Source organism: Stigmatopora nigra, chromosome 12, assembly GCF_051989575.1.
Source record: "Stigmatopora nigra isolate UIUO_SnigA chromosome 12, RoL_Snig_1.1, whole genome shotgun sequence".
Classification (NCBI taxonomy): Eukaryota; Metazoa; Chordata; class Actinopteri; order Syngnathiformes; family Syngnathidae; genus Stigmatopora; species Stigmatopora nigra.
This window is the reverse complement of record NC_135519.1, coordinates 4,514,896-4,537,861: the sequence shown is the minus strand read 5'-3', so window position 1 is coordinate 4,537,861 and position 22,966 is coordinate 4,514,896. Positions and strand designations below refer to the sequence as shown.

Below are 22,966 nucleotides of genomic sequence, written 5' to 3'. Positions count from 1 at the left end.
GGACTGTACCATTACAGAGATGTAAAGGGGGGCGTTGCTGTTTGTGCACTATGTTGAATACAGTGAATACATTATTATAGAAAATAAACATTACGTGTCGCAAACTTGGGAGTGATGTAACAATGTGTTTAATTATATTTTGCTTTCAAAAGTATTTAATGGACTCGTCATCAGAAGTTGCTTTCGTGGAGATAGGGCGTAGAGCAGGTCCCTAACCGCAGTGTGACCTTCTCTATAATTAAATATTTTGGTGAATTTTGGCCAGCACATTTCCGCCGCAAATCTTTGCATATGAAGTTTTATTGCTTAGAAAAAAAAGAAAAAAAGTCTAACCACATGACTTGGGTGATAAACACTGCCCTCTATTGGGAAAACTGGGTATTGCAGACAGGCTATTAAAGTTTCAAGCAATTCCACAAACAACCTTCCAAGAGTGTTAAACCGAAATAAAGTCTTGCATCATCTATTTTAATGGTAAAATTATATTTGAACATTTACTCATTAAACATTTTTCAAAATGCAAGCAATACTTTCCAGTTGACACGGTCTCTCAACATCACCAATCAAATATATACTTTGAATAAAACAGATGATATAAAGCCAATGCGCTTTTGCTTAATGAGCATTAGTTATGTTATGCTGCAGCTTTATTTTCTCTGACACAATGCTGCAAAAAGGATTAAAAACATACATATATATAAGCTTCAAAGTCTGCGCACATTACTATTTAAAATCCAGTCTTTTCTTTTAAAAAGGATGGAAAATAGTCAATACAAAAGCAACCTGTACAAATGACATTTCTGTACAAAAGCTAGCAAAATGTAATTGTGGTGCAAATGGTTGCAAAGTCTTTAAAAACTGGCGGAAAAGTTTCAAATGTTAACATTATGTGCAGACTTGCCATTTTAACATTATAGCAGCTCTATTTTTTTATTTCGACAGCTAAAATTAATAGAATGAAGTAAAGTAATATTAATAAATAACATTAAAAAGAAAAAAAACTTGGCAAAAACGTTACCCCACCCTAGACTTGAACAAAAACATTGTCTGTAGAAAAATAAAAACATTCTCCATAAAAACTGTAAGTTGTGGGAAAAGAAGAAAATGTCATATTTAAAAGAAAATTGTAATTTTTTTCTCGTTAATGATGGTCAAGGGGGGAAAAAAATCTGACAAAATGAGGTATTAGCTCAAAAATTTCTTGCCCTCTCATTCAAGGGTTTACTGAAAGAATTTGAGGGCTGCAACAAGGAAGAACTTCTCCAAAAAGATCTCAGAATCGAGTACAGCGATGTGAGCTGCCCGACCGATGAGAGAATTGGCCGTGTTGGGAAGAGCATGGATGACATCATATCGGACGAGGTTACAGTCTTTGCTCTGAAGTACTGGCAGCAATAGGTTTTCAATCATCTCGGCATATACTGGACCTTGTGATGTCATAGGAAATATATTAGAAGAGTTAAAAAAAATACATATCATTGTCCTTGGAATGCAGGCGTAAAACTGTAACGTTTGTCCATGAATGATTCAAGAGTGACAATGAAAAGGTTCAAACTTCAGTTGCATGGTTATGTCGCTTGACTTTGAAAAAAACAAAACAAAATCAGAAAAAGGAAAGAAGCGTGTTGTATTTGAAGTGGAATCATCTTACCAGTTTGTTTATCCTTTAATGCAGTTTTGCACATCTCTATCCGTGCTGAATGATAAGGGACGTAGCGATCCTGTAGCGATCCCACCAGAACTACATTTTTGAAAAACTCCAGACCTGCAGACAACAGATTAGTGGAGGAAATTATTACACATAAAAACAAAAAGAAAAAAAAAGCAGATACTAAAGCAAAATAACATTAAAAATCATAACCACAAACCAGATTTCTTGCTGAGTTTGTACAGAAATGTTTGTCGAGGATCCGAATGGTCACGGCAAGTCAGCTGCAACAGAGACCCTGACTTCTTCCACTTTTGCATGAACCAAAGGCCTGAAAATGAAAAATATTTATAATAGCCTTGTAAATCCTATAAATGTCACCAGAATGTTTGAAATGCCCTGAAGCCTACCTGTGTTGACCAGTGCTGAGCTGTTGTATAGCGTGCCCAAATGAGGTCCAGATAAGGAAAGAAAGGTATGTAGTCTGCTCAAGTAACATTTAAACCTGGGCCTGGTTAGTACAGACCGGACTATTAGGTTCCCCAATGAGTGACCCACAAAACTGTAAGAAGAAGTAAACCAGAAGTGAAAACATTGCTTTTTACAAAATAAAATCATTTTTTTAAAGATGCAGAAGGTGTGCTTGGATATGGAAATGTCTCAATTACACGTATAAAAGCAAGCCTATGGATGGGCTTGGTTCCTATGGCAACAGATACCACAGCTCTTCCAATGATAAATTCCCTGCAAATATAATATATTTCACCTACCTTATTTTTGAGAGTGTGAGGTTGTAAATTTGAATGTACTGAACTATTTCATCCAACAGCCGGTCTGTCATTGACTCAAAGTCAGCAAAGGTATCATTCTGGGGAGAATAAGAGTACCATGATATTGATTTAGAATTTAGATTCTTACAAGCATTATAGTTGCCTGAAAGATGAAAAACCTGGTACGTACCTGATTTCGCTCTGACATAAGGAAGTCAATACGAGCACCAGGGAGCCCAAGTTCCAAGTAAGTCTTTACTAATCTGAGATCTGCACTGTTGCCTGCAAAAAAAGTGGGGTACAACATAATCACAAGGGGTGTACAATACTATTGTAAACTTTCAATATATAACCCAGGCCCTGTGCAAAAAAAATTCAGTGTCTTTACCATCCAGACCATGCACACAAACGATAAGGTGAATCCCCTCATCACAACTTTCATCTTCTTCCAAGCTGAAGTACGGTACTGTGGATGCCAACTCTGGCACTTCACTGTACAAGATGCCCGGTAATTTTAATTGCTTCATTTCTTCCTTAGCCTTGATGAACCTACATGATTGAATAAATTACATAAGTGAATCCTTCTTAATAATGCAAACAAAGCCCTTAACGTAAGAGATAAGATCCCAACTCACTCTTTCTCTAGTGGTGTAGGAACACATTCATACCACTTGAGATGACAAGATGTTGAGGTAGATGGATAGCGCCTTCTTGTGCTCTGCCCAGTACTACCAGAGGCGGCGTTGGCGCTGACTGGAGCTTTGGATAAATCATTCTTTTCATGGCTGTCGCCGAGGCCGAGTTGCTCGAAAAGAATTGGCGTCTCCAGATCAGCTGTAGTGCTTTGCTCCTCATCGGTGACACCATTGAGAAAAGCGTAGCCGTCTCCTTCCTCGTAGTAGCCATTCTCAATCATTTCATGTTCACTGCCATCCTCATCCTCCTCAATCTGAGGTCCGGTTTGGATCCCCAGAGTAATGGCAGAAGTTTCTAAAGGGCTGATCTCGGATGCATCTGTGCTTGAAGTTGAACCAAAATAATTTTCTACCATGCCTCGTTTCACTAGGTCAGTGCTACTGGTGGCGGAGTTACTTGAAGGGCACGCTGTTTGAGATCCTTTAACGGCCTCCTCTGGTCTCACGTCAGGATTATCAACATTGCTGGGTTCTACCTCTAATTGAAAACCAGATTTGACTCCCTGGGACTCCAGGGTCCCATCACCGATGACTTTATTCGTGTGTTCTCCAGAAAACACAACCGTCTGCTCCTGTACCACAACGCCAGACCTTTTGCAAAATACATCAGCCCCACTTGAACCCTTGGAGCCCCCTTCACCCTCGTCATCCGAGGGCAAGGAGTTGATAGAAGTAAGTGACGACTGAACCTTTTTAGCAACATGACTATCTTCTGGGTGAAGAACATCTAACTTACAGTGTTCTAGCAATTGACTTAGCTGTACAGGTCTGGTTACTGAACTGACTGTAGTCTTGTCTACCATAGTAGACTCAACCATACTGAGTCCTGGAACTGTCTGTGGCCCTGAAACTAGTTGAGCTGCAAAGGAACTAGGCTCACTCTCAATGCCCGAGTCTGAGAGGCGGGATGAGGCACTCGGGGCTACTCCATCGGGCAGCCTGATACAATCACTTTTTACCTGCACTGAGACTAGACACGAATGCTGGTATTGTTGTGTTTTCTCCATCAGGGATTGATTCAAGGAACATTCTGTCGGTGCAATTTCTGGAATACTGCTGTCCCCCGGCCTAATAACTGTGACTTTACCCCCTTGGTTTTTGAGAACTGGTTTAACTTCAATTTGCTTAGGTCCAGCAGAAAAATGTGTTAGGGTTTGTAGACTATTGTCAACTTGGTCCTCATTTTCAGTGCCTCTTTGAAGAGAAGTGGCCGTAGAAGTTCTATTGTCGTCCGAGACACAATCAAGCACGCTCATTACAGCGTGTGCTAAAGAGTCATCTGGGTCGGAGATAGAAATATCGCTATTCCTTAAGCAACTAATTGAGTCCACTTGTAGGATATCCTGGTCCTCTGAATTCATGGGTGCCGCTCCTTCCTTGCATTTGGTGTTAGGGTCAACAGCAAAAGGGGCTTTCAGGTTCTTATATCCCACCAGAACTACAGAGTCCTTGGAAGGTTGACTAATCAGCTTCTTGGAATTGTCAACCTTGGAATTTTTCTTCAATTTGACTGATTTTCCTTTGGATTTTGGTGGTGGTTCAAAGCTGTCTGTCCAGGATTTACTCCCAGAAGCAGCAGAATCAGGTGGAAGAACTGCAACAAAGTCCTTGGAAATAGATTTATCTGATTTACTTGGCACTGCACCACCAGAACGTGTGTTATGCACGCCCAGCCAGGGTCCATCACGATCTTCAAATCCGAACCATGTATGGAGACAGAACAAAAAAAAATTATTTGTCTTAAAATTATAAACTCAAAACTTTCTCTAAACCAGAATGAATTGAAACACTGACCTTCAGTGACGGAATCTAAGTACCGATCTTCGAAAATGATTGGAAGGGAGCTGACGTCGCCATCCAAATCTGCACATTCCACTGGAAGTGGAGGTAGAGCTAGAAAGTAGCTGGAACTTTTGATGGCATTCGTCATTTGCTGGTGACTATGAGCACTGATTGAAAGAAGAAATTAAAAGAACTCAATCAACACAACCTTACAACAGTAATATTTTCAATTTGTATTGGCACATACTATAACTCCTGATATGCTAAAGCAGACTGTCTCGGATGTTGAAGACAGAAGAAAGCCTCGGCAAAGCGTCTCACCTGAAATAACAGCCAAGTATAAAACAAGATTAAGTATTCTTGTTCAACCACAAAGTGTAGTTTTATAAAAATGAAATGACAGTTTATTTCAGGCTTATGCAAAGTCTCAAGATGATTCAACTCACTCTTAGTGTGTGGTGTTCCACAGCTAGAAGGGCAGCAACTTGCTCCTGCAGGGAAACAATCTCAAGAAACTGTCCCCAGAGAGCCATAAGGAGAGAGCACAGCTGGGCTAGGTTCATGTTAACCAGTTCTGCCAAGTCATCAGGTGACTCAGCTTTTTGCTAGACAATTAAAGCCAGAAAGATGAACAAGTGAGTCATCTTAATTCATGCAGTATCTTCATCAGATGATAAAACAAATAAACAGAAAATATCCACATCCAAAAGGCTAAAACACAAAAAAATATGTAATTTAAATTGAAAATACTAGTATAACTAATCATATAAACATGACTTAAGGCCTTACCTGCACTGTTTCAGATAACTCAGCAAGACGGGCCTCCAAGTCAAGTTTTTCTGTAAAAAGAACATGGTTGTCCATATTACTTACTTTTGCAGTTCATTTAACAACAACGTATACGCCCAAGCAAGACCAAACATGAGTGCAATGTTAGAGAATACTGGTGTGAAAAAAGGTATTATATTTGTTCTCTGGGTCGATGATAAGAGAAAGTTGATTGTTAGAGAAGAAGTGGCGAAAACCAAGGTTGTTAAAGTGCACGGAGGCAGGAGGAAAAAAGATGGCAGCGATGCATCTGCTCAGTTCTTTGTGGCATTTGGGAGTGTGCCAGTTTTGGACAAGAAAATTGGAGTGAAAAGGAAAAAAAGGAGAGAAAGGCAAGCTGATTGGAGGCGTGGTAAGGTTCAGGACATACCTATGTAGACGTGCCTTTGACTTGGAGGATAGGGTCTTCTTAGTACTCGCTCATATAGGACTTGCATGCTGGGCTTGGCTAGTAAGATTGCACATATAGGCATGTTTAACCTTTTAATTAAGTTCTTCTTTTGGAATGCTTAGCATTTGTCCACTGGTGCAGATTAGTTTGAAAAGGCCATTGGCATAATCTTGATTTGTTCAGGGCATTTAAGGACTTGGATTTAGTGAATTGGGCTCAAAAAATGTATTCATTGGGTAATAATTCAACTACAGTGAAGAGAAAAATTCCCAAACCATGAATATGAAATAAAACTTGTATGTAATGCATAAAAAAGAAATACAATCTATGCTTGAGAGGCAAAACTGATACAGTAATCCCTCGATTATCACGTCTTCACTTATCACGAATTCACAAATTTGTGATTTTTTCCCCCACTATTAAGAAAAATAATAATAATAAAAAATGTGTTTTTCAAGTTTATAAAAATTTGAAACTTGTAAGCGGAAGCCACTCTGGCTACGAGGACTCAGCACAAAAAAGTTATAATCGGGTTGACCCTTCGTTGTGATTTTTTGATTATGTCTGGTCTATATTAACCATGATATTCCAGGGATTACTGTATAACGAAATGTAAGCACTGTATTATACATATTTTTGCAAAAAGGATCAACATAGACATTGCATACCTAGCTCCATACGATGGGAGGATGGCAGGTCCTTTGTGAGATTGGTGAAGTAGTCAAAAAGCCCCTGGTAGGCATGTAGGAGAAGGGAGCACATGTTATGGTGAAGGCTGATGGCATGTTGCACACACTGCTCAGATACCAGAAATGACCTGCCCTGAGGTATCAAGAGGGAAAAACATAAGAGAAAACAACTTTTACCATTTGAACATTTTGCATTTATTGTACCATTGTCATTAAAAATTGCAGAAAAACCTTACATCTGGTGACACTTGTTTGACATAACTGCTGCCAAACACCACATTCTCTAAAGGTGGGATAACCGAGTCCTTGGTTTGTGCCGGAGCGTTGCGATTCAACCACGTGTTCTTTACTGGCCGAGGAAAACTACGTTACACAAAGAAGTAAGAATGCATGTTATAGAAAAGTGAGTACAAGCTTAGTACAGTATTAATGTGGTTGGACAAAATATCAAAATCATCAATATGTATTGGTTGTACCTGATAAGTGGTTGATGTAATGCCACAAGAGAAGCATGAATGGCTACAGAAATGACAGAAAGGTGGAAGTAGTCGAACATGACATTGATGTGCTGGTGGATGCCTCGCTGAAGGCTTAAGTGCAAACGAAGTGTGCGGTTGCTTATACTCTGTAAAGAGCTTGGGTCATCTGGTCTGTGGAGATGGAGAGTAGATCATTCATTAGCTTATTCACAAGGAAATAAGACTATAGTATTGCTAATACTATTACAAGGTGAGAAATGTCCCAACACTTACGAGTAATCACCATCAGTAAAATATAGATCTAAAGTGAGCTGGAAATCCATGTCACAGAGAGATTCTTCTACCTGTTAAAGAGCAATTTGAAACAGGTTACATGTATAAAAATTAAATGGGTTTATGGCACCTATAAAAAGGAGCATATGGAGGGGATTCAATATGTATTGAAAAACAGATGCTTGTGTTGCAAGGCTACAGTAAAAAAAAAAATAATAACCTTTTTTTCATCCAGAAGCATCATGACTTTAAAGACCAAAACATCATTCACAACAATTTCTTCATTCTTGTACAGAATTTGGAACGTTTTGCTGGAGATGACGTCATCTTGGACTAATGCGGGAAATGCAAGATCAGAACCTAGACAAAGAAACAAATGCTTAAGATGATATCATAAAAAGATGTCCATTAAAACACATTAAAACCCCTATCATTTGATTTACTGCTTGGATGAAGAAGACTGGCTTCAATTTTGTGCGGCACCCGAGGTGGAATCTTCATACAAGCACGGATCTGGTAGAACCTGTAAAAAAAATAGAAGGTGATATGAGATACACTGTATGTTTGTTTGGTATCTAGCATCACTCGTACAAGAATAAACTAGCCCTGCAGTCCAGTGGCTTAATTTGTAAAATGACACTAAACCCATCCTAAATAAATCATGATCACTTTCTTTTTGGAGTTACTCATGTAGTAAAGCGGAGCTCTTGAAGTAATGATGAGCTCAGGTTATGTTTCATTTTGGTTCAACAGCACTACAGACCATTTCAACTAGAAGGGCTAAAACATTTTTAAGTTTTATTGCAAAAAACTTAAATCTGCAAAGAGATGGGGATTGTTTCTGGCTCTTTTTTAAATTTGAATGAACACACGAGAGATGTGATTGTACAGTGTTGTTAGAATTATAAACTCACCCTCTTTGGAACAGGTCCACATTGTAAAACTTGTGGAGCTCCACCGAGAACTCCACCGTGGCCTGAACTTCAGTCATCCTGATCTCTAAATCCTCACATCATCTGGGCCTGGTATAAAAAATAAAAATAAATGAAACTCAGGACATAAGCGGTTGTTACAAAGGTAAGCAAGGGTTGAAGTCCTCTTTTGCAACATTAAAAAGAACACAACAATATGTTGATATAACCAATAATTTAATCCTGAACACAACTTTTGTTGTTTTTAAATATATCTGATTATGGATTGCAAAACCTGTCTTTTCCCATATAAAGAATAATAAAAAAAACTTGCATGATAGCAATGTTTATTTATTATTACTTTTAAAAAGGATATGTTGACTTGTCTTATTATCAAGTAATTACACATAAACTTGATCAATTAAAAATCATATATTTTGCTTAGAATTATGAATTTTGCACACATTATACCACAACTATTAATGTATAAGATCGACAAAGCCCATCTAAATATGGATTAATTTGCTGATTTCGTGTATTTTTCAATAAGATCCTACAATAAGGAAAACATCAAGCGAAAGTAGGACACTTAGTAAAAATAGCCCTCCTCTCAAAGTAAACTTCACATTCGGCTTAGTAAATGTAAAACAGCCCAAAACAGATCCAATTTCGATTTCATCAAACAGAACATTGGCATCAAAACAAGACAAATTGTGGGTTCATCACGATTCGGCACTGTTAATGTGATACTGTTTCCAAATTGGTGGAAAAATAATCTCAGCAATGGTATTTTAACAGTTTCAAGAGGGGAGGGACTCTTGCTCAAAAATGCATTTATGGGCCCAAAAACAAATCAGATGAGCTAAACAAACCAAAACACAACAGCATATAGGAACATCAAACCTCACTTAGCAGTGTAACCTGGACGATCTTCACTAGAATTGCACTGACAAGTATAGCTGTATAAAAGCTAACATTAGCCTCAAATGCTAACAACTCACCCACCATTGGAATGGCAAGCTAACATCAGCTAGCTAACCGACGTAGTCCTGCCCTACAATATTTCCTTCCTCCTTCAGATCCGGACAGAAAAGCCTTCCTAGTTGATCAGTGGCTAGTCCGCATACTGACAATGAGATATACGACGATCGCGCATTAAATGGCCAATTATTCTTCAAAATGCGGGTAGTTGGAGCTCAATCTGAGCGTCTGACAGGAGCGTCGCCAAAAGCCTATTTACGAGCGTTCGTTCTGCGCACACACAAGACAAGCGCATTTGAAACCACACTCAATTCGGAACACAAATTACAGTAATAACACTAGCAACAACAAAAACAATAATCCCATATCATCTCATTCTCTGAACCACTTTATCCTCACTATGATCGCGGGGGTGCTTGAGCATATCCCAGCTGATTTGGGGCACACCTTGAATTGAGCGGCCAGCCAATCACAGGGCACATGGAGACAAACAACCATTCACGCTCACACTCATAGAGACAACATGTAAACTCCATACAGGGGGACCAACCTGGATTTGAACCCAGGCCCCCTACCGTGAGGTCGAACCCACTAACCACTTGCTACACCGGGCCACCCTAACAACAATTATATATTTGTATAAGCCAATTTACAATTAATTGATATTTTTGATTGATTCTAAATGGCAAAATGACCAAACCTAGTTCAAAGACACTTAAAAAGTGTTGATCTTGGATCAAATTACTCCACAGCCACTCCACTGTTGCCACCCTAACATCAACTAAACCACAAAAAAGGAGCATACTTTTTTCTTTATCTTCCAAATTGCAATATACAACCAATTTGAAGGGAAAGGGGCCCTTGCCAAGAACGATCATGATTTTCTGCATTATACATTCAGTCAACCAATCTCATGAAAAGCCGACATTTTTGGCTCGGGTCCCACTTTGCGAAACTCTGAGAATGTTGAGTTCTCACTAAGAAAGTATTGACTCACACCCAACAAGTAAAGGTACAAAGACAACCCTGTTTCCAGTACTTGAGCTTTCTTTCTACTGCACGGGTACTCAAGTCCCTCTAAATTTGTGCTCATTTCTGCAGAAGAAAGCCAGAAGAATCATCATAACTGAACAAAATATGACAAGAGTAGAGTCAAAATTGAACCATGATACAAAAATGGAATAATTATTCAAGCTTCTGGAGTTGTAGTCAACAACATATTACTGCCTTTCTCTCTTACACACCAAGTTGCCACTCATTAACAGCAACATGTGAATTGAATACTGAAGGAGTGTTTTCCAGGTCTGTAATAAAAGAAAAGAAAAAAATAATCAACAATAAAATACATTTTACATATATAGTACCTACTGTTGCTTTCAAATAATAAACCATACCTTTTAAAATAAACTTTGGTGCTGTGGGAAATTCCTGCTGTCATTCGTGTTGTTTTTTATTTATTTATTTTGTTTAACAGCGTCACCTACGGGTAAAAATGTAAACTACGACAACAACATTTTACTCTGTCCATGGTGCTGAACATTGAAGTACGTACTATAGACAATAAAAATACGATGGCTGATAATAATTATCTTTCAAAAATATTCCTATACTTTATGTCATCTTAACAAGACTAAAATAACTGAATGTTAATTACTCTAACTTGTTTTTTAATCCAATGTTTCAGATTTATGAATAATTCTGTTAAAAGAGTCATAATATGTTTTAAGTGAAAAACATGAATAAGGATAATAGTAATAATAATAAACCTAATCCGGAAAAAGTCTTGGATCCCCTTTACACAGGATTACAAATCATCAACCTTTTTAAAATTAAGAGATACTTGTTGAGAAGAAATCAATGCAAAGAGCTAAAAAATAAGATTAGGGCCACTTTATAAAAAAAATGACAGCAAAAGTCGAAATTTGAAAAACCGAGCATTTAAATAGCTTAAAAAGAAACACAGTGTCATCTGCTGGGCATAAAGAAAACTTCGGTGTCCCAATAGCAGTGTGAAGTATCTAAATGAAGTATTTATCTACGGCTACTAACTTTTTTAATGATAATATTATTAGGAATAATTAATCATGTTCAAGATTTATTACCTTGAGTTTTATTGTGATACATAATTGCATTCTGACCCCTCCCCTTTGTTTAACCCCCTTTCAACTGGCACCCCACGAATAAACATGAGCTCTATGAATATGTATTATCTCGGGATGGACACTGGACCTTGGAGGGCTTCTAGATAGCAGAGAGGCGTCCAGTTGGGTTGTTTTGTCTGGGGCTTCTTGCATCCCAGTAAATCCCACAGAAAAGGGACTTACTTTATTTTTGGGCCTTTGGAGTATCATGGCTCAAGTCCCTGGATATCGAGGGTCTCTCGTGGGGCTGCTCCTGCACTTTGTTCTACTTTGCTTGGCTCAAGTAAGTCTTATGCATGCCCCCCTTTCCACTGTCTATGTTTAACTCTGGAGACCGATGTGCAAAAAAAAGAAGGTGAGGGCTTTCTCTATTAAAAAATTGAGAAATTATTTCACGTTTAAGATTCTATTTACTTATCCTGTACCCAAATTACTTTAGTTCAACATTGTTTGGCGCACTTATAAAAAAAATAGTCATTTGACATGCCAATGTTCATTTAATTGTTTACATTTGTGGTCAGTAATCAAGATCTAATGTGATCAAAAAAAGTCAGTGCATGCAAAATAAAATGCATTGACAAATCATGAACTTCCATATGATATCAATTGAATAGAATGTCCTAATTTAAATAAATTATATTGAGTGATATGTCTGAAATGGGTTGAGTGTGCACTTGTTCTAATGTATCTCATTTTTTTTTTGGCTGAATGAAATGCATTCAAAAAATGTTCTCTGTATTTTTAAATGTAAAATGTTTCTTTTTTTTTGGGTAATGTCTATTTTCTTTGCTTAGAGGGCCTTTGGACAAACAGGACCGGCAGGTGTACCCGGAATTGACGGAATTGATGTGAGTCTTCAAGTGTAATAATATATATCTAACCCCATTTTGCTATAATTGTATGTCTATAATTTCTAATTATTTTCAGGGGGACAGGGGATCCGATGGCCCAGCTGGTTTTGCTGTAAATATATTTATTTTGAAAGTTTCATTTAAACATTCTTTATTCCTTTTCAAATTATTATTATTTCTTTTTATTATGGGGTTTATTTCTACGTTATTGAGAGAAAATGTCCTTTTCAGGGACCTGATGGGGACAATGGTAAAATGGGATCCTCTGGAATACCTGGAATTCCTGGAAATGATGTGAGTATTTTTTATGTTTGTTGAAGTTATGGTTTTCATATAGATTGTCCAAATTTTGTCTTGGTACACCTAATTCTATATGTAAATGTCCTACCAAGCCATTTGTAAGACTGTTTATGACAGAAGTACCCAATATTAAGGAATAACATAATTAAAAAACAACTATAAATTGCTAAACTACATAAAATTGTTAGAACTTTCCCATCAAACTGAATATTGGATTGCAAGAATATTTAACGTTGGCTATTTCACATTTCAGTGCAGTAAAAAACCTAGGAAAAAAATCCCATATTGCATTTTGCACCTTTTTATGAGAAAGCATTGATTGACTGTATTCAAAATGATGACAAAAGCGTCTTTGTAATCCAGACGCAGCAGTTACTTCCCAGTGAAAATTCACAAAGCAGTGTGGAATGATTCCTTGTTTGAAATGAGCCAAAGGAATGCTTCTCTCCATTGTGCCAAGTCTAAATACTTTGCCCTCTTGACCCTCTGCTAACTTCTTTCTCCTCCAAAAAAATCCCCATGAGCATCTTTAACTTTCTTCCCATCGCAATTAACGAAGAAATGAAATAAAATTCATAAAACCACACTAGTAGGAGGTGGTTCATCACTTTAAAAACATTTTTTTTTATCTAGGCTCCTCCCACAAGGTGAAAGCGATGATATAACATTACATGGGATTAACGCCACACATTAAAATATTGCCGGAAGAAATACACTGGCTGGTTTAACAAATACATGGCAACCTTTGAGCTAATCCTGACTGTACGCCCTCTCCCCACAGGGTTTGACCGGTCGTATCGGAGAGCCCGGGCCTGACGGTCCCCGTGGACAGAAAGTAAGTGACTAATGAGCCCCTCACCTCTCTGAGACGGCCCAGGAAATGGTGCCAAACTGCTGTCTGCTCTTTTGGCATTCTTTGCATAAATTCCTCCTGACAAATGAGACCTAATCCTACAAGTCCACTGTGTAATCTCCGTGGGGAGACAAAGTCTGGCATCACTCCTCATTAGTGCAAACATTGCTGGGTCAAGTGTGCCTAGTTGGCTGGCCGGGCCCAGTCATGTGATCACTATTTAGTTATACTCCCATAGATCAGAGGGTTGGAATCTTTCTATTCAATTGATATGGAATTGTTTGTCTCTAGGGTGAACCCGGAACAGTTGGACCTCGTGGAATGGCTGTGAGTTAAAAAAAAAAAAAAAAAAAAAACATCGGAGCTGAATTGTACATGTCTGTCAAACAAGGTTAATATTCGTACCTCGGTATATGTCTGTCTCCACAGGGTGTCGGGCCAGATGGACCCCCTGTAAGTTCTTCTTTACTAATTCATTTTGCATTTGTTCTTGGCATGAAAACAAATGGCATCTTTATGACAGGGACCACCTGGGCCAGGAGGGCTTCCGGGCTCACTGGGGAAAACAGGACCACCTGTAAGTACACAATGGGGTTTTAGCTTCAAATATTTATACCTCGAAAAGTGAAGGTCAGCGCATTTTAACCTAAAATGGACTGTTTTTTTTTTAATCTAAAAATCTCTTTATAGACCTCAAAAAGGTACAATACATTTATTAATTCTATATATTGGAATTATGATACTGTACTATGTTCCAATCATGACATATTTATATTGTATGTGAACTCTTTTAATTTTTTTTGCTGGCCATATTGTCATTTTATTTGTACTTTCATTTCTTAGCAATACTTTCTGGATGTAGAAGTGGATTTTCAATATGTACTGCTAGTTTACCTTTAATTTTCACTTGGCCAAATATTGTGATTATTGTTACTACTACTCTTTTATTTCCATCCTCATTAGACTTTTTTAAAATACAAAACACAGGAGAAAGAAGAATAAGATGTGGAACCAGGACGAAAATAAGAGCAATGTTTTACCACTTATAATGATATTTTCTTGTGCTATTGCTGACCACAGGGCCCACTGGGTGTGAGGGGCCCACAAGGACCCCGAGGACCAACAGGCCCTCGAGTATGTGACGGATTTTAAATTTTAACCATTAAATATATTGAGGCGAACCAGTATCACTTTTTGTAGTGTCTTCTAAACCTAAAATATATTTTCTATCTATAACAGGGTGCAACAGGAATGCTCGGAAGTGCCGACCTGGTAAAATGAATCAAAACAAAAGGCAATACGTCCCATTTTTTTTGGGACACATACTAAATTTCCAAGTTTTCTCCTTCTGTTTAGTGTCCCAATTCTTGTCCACCAGGCACCACTGGACACCCTGGCCTTCCCGGCATGAAGGTGATTTAAACAATTTTGTGTGCACTATTGCACTCCAGCACTATGATCTCAATTATTTGGGGATTAGAACAAAACCACCAGCCTCTCTTGGTTCTAATCCACATTCTCATAAGCACATTTAAATGGTCTTCTTTTATTTATTTAAACAGGGCCACAAAGGTGTTAAAGGAGAAGCGGGAGAACCTGGCAAACAAGGACATAAGGTAAGCGTAAAGATCCATATTATATGTTAGGTTTTGAATTTGTCACTAAACTGTGGAGTTTCCACATGTGGAAAACATTTTTTGTGCTGCTTTTGGACAACAAGAGGCCAAACACACATGTGAAATGCCTCTGATACCTTGCAAAATAGCCAGTGTGATTCATTTAAAAGGACATTTTAGCAGCCTTTTCCTCTTCTAATGTGTTCATACACTATTTTAATGGAAATGAGGCCATCTATCTACGTGCTGGATATCATTCACCATCAGTTTCATAATGATATTGTCTGTTACTGACAAAAAAAGGAGCCATTTTTTGGACTTTTTGCCTATTCTTTTTATAGACGTTGATAAATGTGGAATCACTTTTTGATAGGAAGAATAGATTCTATCATGTTCAGGTGTTAAACTCACAAAAGTGACTGAATAAATGTTCCATTCATGAAAATCTGTAAGCCCATGAGAATGCATTAACTCCAATTTATTAAAGAAGATAAAATTGATTGTGTACTCTTTGTGGAGTTGCTATTAGAAGAATGTTTTTTTTCCTCCATCAGACGAACAGAATTAATTATCTGCATCCTAAGATGACTTGTTTCATGACGTAACCTGGCTTGTTGTCGTGCAAGGTTTCATTAACCGCCCCGTGTTGTTTACTCCTCTCGATAGCCACTTCCATTACCCGTAATTAAAAGAACAAATTGCCTTTTTAATGACACAAAATCTGTGACGCACGAAAGCCCCAAAGACTCCCTTGTGGATCTAATGCGTTGTCAGCACATTATTTATTTGTAATTAGCAAGGCGGCGCAACAAATTAAACTTAAATCATCTCCTTTAAAAAATTAAAACCTTAATTTCTTCTTCTCCTTTTCTAATTAACAAAAATATACGATTTTGGTGCAACTGGGGGTACCATGACGTATGTGACTTATTTTTAAGGGGTACTACTTCTCATGTTTGTGTTGTTGTGTTTGCTTTTAGGGAGAGGAGGGAGAGCAAGGAGGTCAAGGGGAGGTCGGCGCACAAGGCCCGACGGTGAGATTGACTATTTGTATCCATGTGAGGGTCCCGCTCGCTTTTATTTCACTCACCTGTTATCTCATGTGTTGTTTTAGGGGTCCCAGGGTATCCGTGGAGCCTCAGGAATGATGGGCTCTAAGGGAGCGATGGTTGGTGTTTATTTATTTTTTTTGTCTCCTTACATTATTTATTCATCAAATTGAAATGTTCAACCATTACCGTTTGCTGTCTGACAGGGGCATCGAGGTCTAGATGGAGGTCCAGGTCCTCAAGGTGTTTCCGGGGCAACTGTAAGAGCTGCAAAAAAAGAAAATATGGACAGAAATAATGCTGAAATAACCCTATCCTAATTTCTAATGTCTCACAATTGGATTACTATTGAATTACTTTCACCTCAATAGTATCAATAATAGCAATTGGCATTTCTCTTGCTCATATTTGTATGAACATGAATATACTTTGATTTCAGGGTGACCAAGGCCAACGGGGTGTGATGGGTGAGCCTGGCCCTCAAGGGGAAGTGGTAGGTTGACACATTGGTAGTGTTTTTGCAGTCTAAATCATAAATGTTTATTTAAAAAATCTTACATTAGGTTTTATTGTTCAGGGCTCACAAGGGTCAAGAGGCATCACCGGGTTGCCAGGTCCAAAAGGAGACGCTGTGAGTAGGGTTATTATTTCAAATAGGATGAAAATGTTCATTTGTTGTTGTTGTTTTTGTCTTATTTTATTATTCCTATCAGGGTTTACCAGGTGTAGATGGCCGTGAGGGTATTCCAGGTTTGCCCGGAACAAAGGTAGTATCTCATTTATTGTGTGTATGATTGTTGCCGGTTCCAATTGGATCTTCCTGATGTTGTATTTTCCATCCAGGGAGGGGTTGGAAAGCCTGGACTTTCTGGAGAAGTTGGCCCTCAGGGGCTTCCTGTAAGTAAGACCCCAAAACGGAACAACACACGTAGTAATTATAATGTCAAATTATCCAATGGATCTGTGCATGTATATATATTTATAAAGAAATACCAACATTATACAAAAACGTATTAAAACAGCTTATTTGGATCAGTCCCTTAGACGGATATACTTCTTAATCCATTTCACTTTCTTATTTCAATTGCTTTGGTGTCTTTTAGGGTTTGCCTGGAACGCCCGGAGCAAAAGGACTGAGTGGCATAAAGGTTGGTTGTTTGATTCGTGATTAAATATCAACAGTTTTAGATTGCATTGTCATTGGAAATGGTCACAACTGCATTGTTGTTTTTTTGTGCTTTAGGGAGATGCTGGTCAAACAGGCTTTCCGGGAACAATCGGTTCAGCTGGGAAAATGGTAAAGGATGCCAATTCATTATCCAACTAGACGTGTTTCTATTGACCAGACGTAAACAAAGACAAAACAATATTGACCTATTTTTCTTTAGGGGGAGCGTGGGGAACAAGGTGAGGTTGGAGACGTTGGACCAATCGGTGAACCTGTGAGTATCTTGCTTACAATTGAATGATTTTAATTTAATTCAAGTCATTCATTATGGCTAATCCTCTTCTACACTTGCAGGGCGAATTAGGAGTACAAGGCCCATTGGGTCCAGCTGGCAAACCTGGTTCCAGGGTAAGATATTGGCTGACCACTAAATATTAATTTCATTTCCTGTACACTGTACTTTTATTCAAACCACTTACAGGCTACTTATGCATATTTAGTTCATTGTAATCCATTTGATTTAACACAGTGTGGTGCCACTGGGACTATTATGTCCTTCATATAGATTGAATTTTCTTTGTTTTTTTTAATGGGGAATGTCAAGGGATAACAAATGAGGAAATTAAAAATGCATTTGTTGAGCTTGACACATTGCTTTTGAAGATACTGCTGCATTTAAACAAACAGACTAGGAAGGTTTGTTCTTCTGCTGTTGCTTTTCTAGTAGTTTTTTGGCATAATCAGGTGGATCTCACATGAGGTCTACATTTACTTTGAGGGGAGTTTCAGCTGAAAGGGACCACTGTTCCTCGGAAATTCCTCACAGTGGCGCAGAGATCAAGTAGAAGACAAACTAAAGATAGGCTGCAGTGCTTACTAGCTAAAAGTTCACTATTTTTTTAGGCACCACACGATTCTTTAAATAACCAAGACATACAGTATGTCTTTTCAATTGTTTGCTCATTTGTCATCTTATCATATAATATAATATGTGTACAGGGTGAAGTGATTTTCAGATCTGATTGGGTTAACATGTTATGTTAAGCACGTTTTTGGGAAGACACAATGTATCATGTTAAGCATGTTTTGGGAAGACAGTGTGTTATGTTAAGCACGTTTTGGGAAGACACAATGTGTTATGTTAAGCACGTTTTGGGATGACAGTCTGTTATGTTAAGCACATTTTGAGAAGACACAGAGATTTTTTTTGGTAGGAAATAGCAAATATTGTATGCCCAGTATTTTTTCAAATATATACTTACCTATAGAAAAAAGAAAATCTCAAAATAAATGTTTGTGGATTTGTGGTAGGGATCCAAAGGTGACCCCGGTCTTTCTGGTGTTCCGGGCGCTCCTGGCGTTCCTGGAATAAAAGGTGAAAGGGTAAGGAAATAAATCACTTGTGTTGAAAAGACAATTGTTTGCAGAAATATTCATGCTTTGGATAATGACTTATCCACACTGAGCTCCCAGTGCGCCCCCACACTCCAAGACACCCACATGCAAAAAGCACACCCACACCTGCAGGAAAGATCATTTATCTTGTTGATTGCAGGGCGAACGGGGAGACGGAGGACTCAAGGGAGAGCAGGTAGAAACCACTGATATGAAATGATTATTTCCCGTATGAGCTGTAATGATACTTAATCCTAAAAATGATTTCCTATTTTTTCAGGGTCCACAAGGTGATGAAGGCAACCCTGGAGAGAAAGGAGACAATGTCAGTTCTTATGCATATTTGAACACTTTCTCTTCAGTGCCAAAAGAAAATATGAAAATATGATGAATCTAACATTTTTTGGATGATGTATCACTTGTTTTGAAGGGTGAATCTGGCGAAGAAGGTGCAAAGGGAGAGGTGCGTCTGTCTGACTTGGCTTTTCCCGGCATTGTGGTTTTGCTCTATTCGCAAAGAATTGCTTAGTCTATCTGTGTATTTTGTTTCCAGACTGGAAATCCCGGTGAGCCTGGTAGAAGAGGACCAGAGGGAACTCGAGGCCAGCCTGGAGTCGAGGGTCCGGCGGGTACACCTGGACCACGGGGCATGCAGGGGAACAGAGGTTTACCTGGAGTCAGAGGAACACAAGGCCCCGCGGTAGGAATAGAAATAAAAAATATGGAAAATGGATGATCTCAATGAAAATATTATGGATCTTCCCATGCAATTCACCTTCAATTTTGAAACTTTAACATGGGTTTTGAACTCCATTCCATCACATGATAGGTTAGAACTTTATTTCATCCTGTATTCGGGAAATTTGCAGTAGCAAAACAGACACAGGATACACAAGACATTGCAGAAAAAAACTAAATGTTAAAATGCAATAAAAAAAAACCTAAAAGCAGCAAAAACACAAAACAGGCAAGAACGGACAGATAGTAAAATCTTAGGATAGTGTCAAAACGTTTTTGGATTCATGTAAAGACTTATATTTTTTGTGTTTCAGGGTAAAGAGCCAAGCGACCAGCACATCAAGCAGGTCTGCATGCGAGTCATGCAAGGTAACAAGTGCTGAAACCAGTCATTAGACACCTCCGTTAATTGCTAGAATCTGTCTCAATGTCCGCTACACACTAACATACATCGTGTAACTAACCCTGGCCCTTGGGTCTCATCGATTGGGACATCGACTCAATACTCGGCGGTTGACAAACAGGAAAGAGAAGACCTCACAAGCAAGAAAACATGGAATAAGCTTCAGACTAGGTTTACTAGAAGGATGAAAGATCTCCTTGTTCCAAAGAAACCTCTGTTCTTTTTATTCTTTTGCTCTTGTGTCTTCCAAACTCATCTCCAGGAGTCATTACTTTTTTATTGGCGCACCGCTGAAAATTTAATTATACCTCCTGCAGACCTCCACTCCTACGCTTAGGGCAAAATCGGCAGTGCTGGCTGGCTAAGGCCGTGTCTAAAAGGAGCAGGCGGGCTGGATGATTTTTCATCTAAGGCCAAAAACCTCTAAAATATCAGGCAGGACTTGCAGGAGATTGATCTTTTGGACCCGAGCGTACATTTTCTATGGCTTATTGCCATTCCAAAACATTACTGTCTCATCTCGGTCAAATTTATTGAGGATTTTGTTGAAATACAAGTGATGTTTGATGGCTATTCATGACTTCATTAGATTCACCAGATACTACTTCACTCTGAATTGAACTCACAAGTTACTCTAACTGCTAGCATAGGATCTGAACATGTCACGTACGCCGTGTGTCAAGCATTTTCATCGTCATTTTGGCTTCTGTAGAACAACTGGCCCAATTGGCTGCAAGTTTGAGAAGACCAGAGTCAGGCGCAGTGGGCTTACCTGGCAAACCCGGACCTCCGGGCCCTCCTGGGTCTCCCGGAGACAATGGCCTCCCAGGACAGGGAGGGGCAAGAGGACTCCCTGGACTTAAAGGACCACCAGGACAACTTGGGACTAAGGGACACAAAGGTAACAAAAGTGCATCATTAAATTACTATTACATAGAGCATAATGACTAAAAACTCTAACCTGATCCGTATTTTGTCAGGTGAAATGGGCGACAGGGGGTCCCGGGGACCCACGGTGCGAGGATCCAAAGGCCAGCAAGGACCTCCTGGACTTCCCGGTGAGTCAATGTTTGGTTTTCCCGATTCTGGTAAATAACAAAATGCTCATAAGAGAAACGTGTTTAATGGCAGGCGAGGCTGGCAAACCTGGCTACGGTCAAGATGGTCGTGATGGCCAGAGGGGGCCTCCTGGTCTTCCTGGACAGCCTGGCGTACCGGGACCACCCGGTTCGGCCGGTCCTAACGGATACTGCGACCCGTCTTCGTGCAATCTGTCGGCGGGCGCTCAGCGTACAGATGTTAAGGGACCTGCAGTGAACTAAAAGACACTCTGGGAGAGACAGAAAGAGACTATTGGATTAAAACATATTTCATGGCAGGGGTTTGTGGTGCCTTCCCTCCATTAACCTCTCGTTTTGTCTTGTCAAGATCCACCAATAGGAGCGGACCTCCACTAGAACAACCAATTTTTATACATTTCCAAAATCTACAATGTTTTTTTTTCTTCCACCCAGCAAGTTGTTTGAATTGTTTATTCCAATTTCTTTTGTTGTACACTAATTCCTCCTCTACAAAAAAAGAAAATCTCTTCCATTACCCCCTTCAAAATATGTCGATCACCCCGAATAAATCCGGACCAGGAAGTGCCTGTTTGTGACATATGTCAAATTATTTTACATTTTTGATGGTGTCCATGAGTCATAAAGTATTTACAGTTGAAAAACAGGAATGATGGGTCACACTGTCTTTAGTGTTTGTTGTAAATCTGTAAAAAAATATTTTTTTGGAGTTGTGGTTAAATATATTTCCTACAAAAAAACTGTGACATTTTGCCTCATTGACAAGATATTTTAATGATGTTGTGAAAGAGTTCCACAAATAAAGCAGTGAACAACATTTATTGCACGCAAGGCATATGTCAGTTTAGATCAGGGGTGTCCAAACTTTTTACCCCAGGGCCCACGTAAAATTGTTCCATTTTTAACATAAAAAAAGCATTTTAAAATTGTATTTCAAGTATTAACTCATTGGCTGTTATTGGCAACGATAGCAGTCCAATCCATTTTGACTGGGAGGGCTTATTTAAGTGACTCCCTCCAAACAGTGTTCAAATTGAGAATTGCAATGTAGGCTGAATTTAAGCTTCTTTTGCGGGCCATATTCAATGATCTTTTCTGCATGCCGGTAAAAACTGGGCATGGAGCAGGAGTTAAAATTGGACCCTATATAGATCTTGTGAAATAGAATAATAATAATAATAAGTCAATTTAGTTAACAATGATTTAGCTTGGAAAAAAATACAGAATTTTCCTGAATAATGTGTCGAACAGAGTGAGGTAGATTTGGGGCTAACAGAACCGAGTCTGTTGAAAACTCATTTTCTTTGAGGGCAGAGTAACTTGCCATTTGGGGAAAAAAACAAAATAATATAGAAAAAAATCAGATAGTATTTTTGGACTTTACTTAGTTAGTTACATTGATTTGAATGGAAAACACGGATGAGGTAGGCTGTGACATCAGAAGCCACTTTGGTCGTTTGTTATCTCAGCCAAATGAAAGCCACATTAATATGAAGTGTACACACGCAAGAAGTGCTCAATTGAAGAAAAACAGGAAATGCAGATGACTCTGCCATACCATTATGCCATCAGAATTCGATCAAGGTCATCTCTATTGTCTCAGGGGGGGAGCCCATTATGAGGAACATGATGCAGAAAGCCACAAGCCAATTATTGAGCCTAATGCCCAGTCACTCTTCTGCATTTCATATTTTCATCATAATCCAGCAGGGGGCTCTTTAGACCCATAAATGAAATATTACAATATAACAGCATGTATTATTACACAGCCCAGGTGTGACAAACAGGCATGCTACAAGAAAAAAAGAAGACATTTTTTTATGCTCTATGATGCGAGAAAGAAGGAAAATGTACTATCATATGACTTAATGAGGAAGAGAGAAGGGATTATATTAACTACAAAAAGGAGGGCAATACAAATCATAG

The 22,966-nt window shown here is 38.7% G+C and overlaps 2 protein-coding genes across 5 annotated transcripts; one reads left to right on the top strand and one right to left on the bottom strand.

The window, feature by feature from the left end:
• Window positions 1-111: 111 nt before the first annotated feature.
• On the bottom strand, window positions 112-14,084 carry fam135a (family with sequence similarity 135 member A). 4 transcript variants are annotated; one of them, XM_077729718.1, is made up of 21 exons: window positions 13,998-14,084; window positions 8,470-8,577; window positions 7,999-8,078; window positions 7,776-7,915; window positions 7,556-7,626; window positions 7,280-7,453; window positions 7,040-7,166; window positions 6,783-6,936; window positions 6,094-6,171; window positions 5,685-5,734; window positions 5,342-5,500; window positions 5,143-5,216; window positions 4,908-5,062; window positions 3,054-4,803; window positions 2,807-2,967; window positions 2,609-2,700; window positions 2,419-2,516; window positions 2,059-2,210; window positions 1,869-1,979; window positions 1,652-1,765; window positions 112-1,427 (listed from the first exon to the last, which is right to left on the bottom strand). In XM_077729718.1, exons 2-21 carry the CDS (start codon window positions 8,544-8,546, stop codon window positions 1,222-1,224), a joined length of 4,023 nt encoding a protein of 1,340 aa, XP_077585844.1. In that variant the 5' UTR covers window positions 8,547-8,577; window positions 13,998-14,084; the 3' UTR covers window positions 112-1,221. The 4 variants fall into 4 exon arrangements, with proteins under 4 accessions (XP_077585844.1, XP_077585842.1, XP_077585841.1 ...); XM_077729716.1 differs by lacking the exon at window positions 13,998-14,084 and adding an exon at window positions 9,468-9,850; XM_077729715.1 differs by lacking the exon at window positions 13,998-14,084 and adding an exon at window positions 9,472-9,850.
• On the top strand, window positions 12,369-21,756 carry col9a1b (collagen, type IX, alpha 1b). Its single transcript, XM_077729720.1, has 31 exons — window positions 12,369-12,436; window positions 12,516-12,551; window positions 12,671-12,733; window positions 13,521-13,574; window positions 13,884-13,919; window positions 14,022-14,045; window positions 14,116-14,169; window positions 14,673-14,726; window positions 14,832-14,864; window positions 14,949-15,005; window positions 15,155-15,208; window positions 16,189-16,242; window positions 16,323-16,376; window positions 16,464-16,517; window positions 16,697-16,750; window positions 16,835-16,888; window positions 16,971-17,024; window positions 17,101-17,154; window positions 17,361-17,405; window positions 17,501-17,554; window positions 17,646-17,699; window positions 17,780-17,833; window positions 18,737-18,808; window positions 18,981-19,016; window positions 19,101-19,145; window positions 19,251-19,283; window positions 19,374-19,520; window positions 19,873-19,927; window positions 20,674-20,862; window positions 20,942-21,019; window positions 21,093-21,756. The coding sequence occupies exons 3-31, from the start codon at window positions 12,695-12,697 to the stop codon at window positions 21,281-21,283; spliced, it is 1,836 nt and encodes a 611-aa protein (XP_077585846.1). The 5' UTR covers window positions 12,369-12,436; window positions 12,516-12,551; window positions 12,671-12,694; the 3' UTR covers window positions 21,284-21,756.
• The last annotated feature ends 1,210 nt before the right edge of the window (window positions 21,757-22,966 follow it).